At 34.3% G+C, this 4622-nt stretch overlaps 1 protein-coding gene across 1 annotated transcript; it reads right to left on the bottom strand.

The window, feature by feature from the left end:
• Window positions 1-297: 297 nt before the first annotated feature.
• Window positions 298-3331, bottom strand: LOC107623933 (Inositol monophosphatase family protein). Its single transcript, XM_016326340.3, has 9 exons — window positions 3173-3331; window positions 2999-3100; window positions 2826-2928; window positions 2339-2550; window positions 2064-2123; window positions 1366-1742; window positions 1178-1256; window positions 1046-1096; window positions 298-854 (listed from the first exon to the last, which is right to left on the bottom strand). The coding sequence occupies exons 1-9, from the start codon at window positions 3263-3265 to the stop codon at window positions 702-704; spliced, it is 1230 nt and encodes a 409-aa protein (XP_016181826.1). The 5' UTR covers window positions 3266-3331; the 3' UTR covers window positions 298-701.
• Window positions 3332-4622: the final 1291 nt, after the last annotated feature.

Raw genomic sequence — 4622 nt, 5'->3', positions numbered from 1 at the left:
GAGTCTCACATGCCTCTACATGTTTACTGTTGATCTTTTTGGTCCTGTACTGATAGAGTGATAGATTAGAACCTCAACTCCAAGCCCAGTAAATTATTACAAAAATAATATATTTCTCAATAAAAAAAAGTGGTATATCAAAAAATGCAGCATGCAGGAATAATATATGCACCATGAATTCACATTATTTTTGGTAAAGTAAATAATATAGTATACAAAAATGGTTCACACTCGCACACATAGTGAAAAAATACATGAAATACAGAGTAGGTACAAAGAAAAAGAAAAAAAAGAAACAAAAATATCTAAAAAAAAAACATGATTTTTACTCTCTCCTCTATATCTGTATATTTCCAATGTGCATCAAAGTAAGCACCTACAAAAAATTGTTTTGTAACCAGTTACATGATGATAAAATAGGGGTTCAATTCATTTATGTGATTACAGTTAAGAATATGTTGGGTAATTAATTGAAATGGCAATTGTGTAGACACTTGAGAGAGAGGGAGGGGGGTTGTGGGAAAAGATTCTTTACAATGGGAAGATTAATAGAGTGAGAAAATGAGAGTTTAGCACCATTGAATTTATAATTTTTATTTTTTCACTTTATCAACCTCCTCATTTGGCGAGGATAGTTTGACCGGAGGGAATTATAGCCAAATTAAAATATTTAAAAATGAATAAATGATCAATCCACAACATCAAAGTGATGAAGTTGTAGAGTGAGAGATAATTTCCAGAATCTGATGATGTAAACAGCCGTTGGTGACAAGGACTCCCCCGAACGGAAATATAACCCGCCGACCAGCTTGATCTGCAGCAAGATCTATTTCACTCCCGCTCCAGTCAGTTATCTAACAAAGCGTAGAAACTAAACTGTAATATACTAGACATAAGTACAATTATATATCAAGCAATTCAAAAACCCAAGATGGAAGAAAGTAGTACAAGTAAGAGTTTCCATCCGTTGTGCACAGTGCACATCATCCATCTTGCTACCAATTGCGTTAAAATCATAACATTCAAACAACATAGGAAACGATACCTTTCCACCAGCTTCATGAACGCATATCATGCCAACAGCATGGTCCCAAGCCTACACAAGACCAAGCAGAATAAATACAATTTCACTGAATAAATTAAGAACCAAATGATAGACGAAAAATTGATAGGCTACCTTTATAATGGTCTTCTCTTTTGCTCGGAGAATGAAAACAGATGCCCTACCCGAGGCCACCATCAAATACTTGCATAAACTGTGCATTGGTTCACAATAATGTCAACTCTCACAGCACTTTGCTAGAATCCTCTAAGTTTTGCTAGAATTTATTAAAGTTGGAAACAAATATAGATCATATATTGGACCTTCCACAACATGTTGCCAAAAGAAGAACTTGGTTGTCCCCCACATCATCGACATTGTTTGTTGCATTAAATGATGACGATAGTGGCAAAGATTCCCAAGTTTGGCTATCTGGAATACAGAAGTGTGCCTTCTGTACTAAGTTAGACCCATCCACAAAACATCTGGTCCAAACACTAGGTAATTTCGGCATACTATTCAACCTTTTTGTCCACGTTCCACAGCCTATGTGAGCAATCATTATAGTTCCTGATGCAGAAAGCATGTCTGCAACCTCCTCAAGTTCAGCTGGGGATTTCTTGGAAAAATCTTCCTGCCAGTTGGGGCAGCCCATAACACCAGCTACAATCTCTCCCTCAACCACAAGAGCCAAACCAACCTGTATGTTTTGTTTTGTTTTTTTTTTTTTAATTCCCTCAGACTATGATGAAGATAGTGGCAAAGTCAGATAAACCTATGACATACTACAAAGAAAATAAAATCAACGCAAGTATACCTTATCTTCTGATATAGATACACCGTTGTGTTATGAACTATACCATAGGCAGAATATACATTATAAGCACTATCACAAGCAAAGGTTTACACAGGAGATCTTGCAAATGGAAGCTTCAGGGAATTGTCTATATTGTATGCTATCATATGAAAAAATTTCACACAGTATCTATGGAGACTCAAGTCAACCTTCTTTGACACTTACCACATATAAGGCTTTGCCAGCTTTTACAAATCCACGTGTGCCATCAATTGGATCAAGCACCTATAATTATTCAATGGACTCGGAATAAGTTCTGTGAGGAACATCACAATAAGATGTAACTTTATGAATTTCCAACATTAAAACTTAGTATATATAGATCCTAGGAATCCATACAGAAAACCGGGAACTCATCATCATTTACTGATGTATAGATATGCAATGTGAACAACCATCTCATGCTATAGTATTTGATTGAATTGGTTAGACATACACACCCAATACGTGGCCGGTTCTGATCCAAATAAAAAAGCATCTTCGCCACCTCTATCAATTGCTTCCAGCACATCATCTTGTGTCAAGGGTTTGGAAGTGGGACTATCTATAGCAGTGATTGCATCAAGCACGGAACCTGCTAAGTTTCTTGATCGCAAGTAGGCAGAGTCCTCCTCAGCCACCAGAGGTATTGAAGGGAACAGCTTGTTTAACTCTATGTTTGTAATAACACAAGATATATCACCAAGGTTTTCTGATTAATTTCTGATAAATGATTTCAAATGCAAGTGCTGCTCAGAAATACCAGGTTGGTTATATAAATATAACTGTATTGTTATAACTATTGTTAAGATATAGAGTGACTAATTCGCCTCTCTCACTATACAAGAAGCTATTGATGAATCGCATCGCATCTTCAAAGTTTTTCAGTGTGTTCCTCTCCACAATTATAGAGACGAGATAGACATGGAAATGGAATAATGTTAATACCGAAACTGATGAGAGCCTGAACTCCGAAATCTGCGACGGTGACGGGAGTCTGGTCATTCTTTTGATGAACATTGGCGTCGGTTGAAAAGAGAGATGATTTCACCTGCAAAGTGCATGACACATAATATTTGGAATGCCTGAAGGAAAGGAAAAGAATATAATTGATGTAATACATGGAGGCAGAGACGGCAAGCCCTCTGAACAACGTGGACAGCAGCCTCCAGGTGTTGGTAATACTTGGCATCTTGCTGCTCAAATGGGAGCTTGGCCCTAACCTAATGCAATGCAATCGAATGAAATGAGTGAAAGATACAGGGAACAAGAGTGGAATATGGAAGAGACCTTACTCGGAAGCGTGGGGAGGTACCGCGGCGGTAGTCCAAGTATCGGTAGGCGGAGACGTGAGAGGCGGAACGCACCACCACCGGCACCATATCCATTACCCGATTACTATTGCTCACTCACTCTTCTCTGACGAGGAAACGGCGGCCACTATTGGGCCCACTTGGCCCATCTATTTTTATTGGGTTGGGCTTTATTCCTTTTTATAAATGTGTTAAGTTTGATTCTTTAATCGGGTTGCATTAGGCACTCAATTCAATGATAATAAAAAAAATTACGGGGATGGATCAGGTGAGTAGGTGACAACTCAGTAGTTAAATAAATATTAATATCCCAGACCAAAAAAATAAATAAATAAATAAATATTAATATATTCGATTTTTGATGGACTCACCAAACGAGTAAAAGGATAATTTTCGGATGACATAGTCATAATTAAAAAAAAAAGTTAACAGTAAAAATCGTCCTAAAAGATATTTCGATTTTTATTTTGGTCATCGAAAGATAAAATTAATCGAAATTGTCCACAAAAGATACACGACTTAGTCACATTAGTCATTTTCATCAGTTGGATGATGACGTGTCACGTTAAATGCCACGTGGCATGATGACGTGGTGAGTTAATACCATGTGTCACGAGATGATTGGTTGACGTATCGTAAAAAAGTTATTTATAATCAAAATAGTCTTTGAAAATTCAGACATAAGTCATTTTCATTCTTAAAATTTTAAAAATTAATCAAATTCATCCTTATATAATTTTTTTTATTTTTTCTTGATAATATTAAATTTAAAATATTTTTTGATACTACTAATTTTAATAGAAATGTAATTGACAAACAAAAAATTAATAATTGTATCTTTTCTTCTTAAAAATTTTTTCTATAAAATTATCTCTCTCCTTTAATTCTTCTCAAAATCTCTCTTATCCTTTTCTGTTCTAAAACATTTTTCTTACATTATTACATATATATATATATATATATATATATATATATATATATATATATATATATACTCAAAATTGAAATGTATGTATTTGTTAACCTAAACAAAGTTATACCACTTTTTTTTCTATTACATCTTTTTTTTCGATTGCGGTATTACTTACATATAGGATGTAAGGGTAGTGATATTAAAAGTAAAATTATATAATCTATCTCAAACATGTGAAACACACAAAAATTTATTACGATCTTTGCATGTAGTACGCTTAAGAAGCAATTCGTTTAGCATATATAATCTACTTATCTATTAAAACTGGGTTTTTTCCCAACTAACGAAAGTGACGTGTCGATCTCTCCTGACTCTGTTTTCCTCCAAAATGAACTTTCCTATTCCCTATTCTAAATTATTTTATAAAAAATATATTTATTATAATTATATTATAATTAATATTTAATAAATAATACATAATTATACTAATTTAGAAACATATCTTTATTTTTAGAAAGT

The sequence above is a fragment of the Arachis ipaensis genome, chromosome B10, assembly GCF_059453495.1.
Source record: "Arachis ipaensis isolate K30076 ecotype BB chromosome B10, ASM5945349v1, whole genome shotgun sequence".
Taxonomy (NCBI): Eukaryota; Viridiplantae; Streptophyta; class Magnoliopsida; order Fabales; family Fabaceae; genus Arachis; species Arachis ipaensis.
Note: the sequence above shows the minus strand (reverse complement) of the source record. Positions and strands in the feature narration are given on the sequence as shown.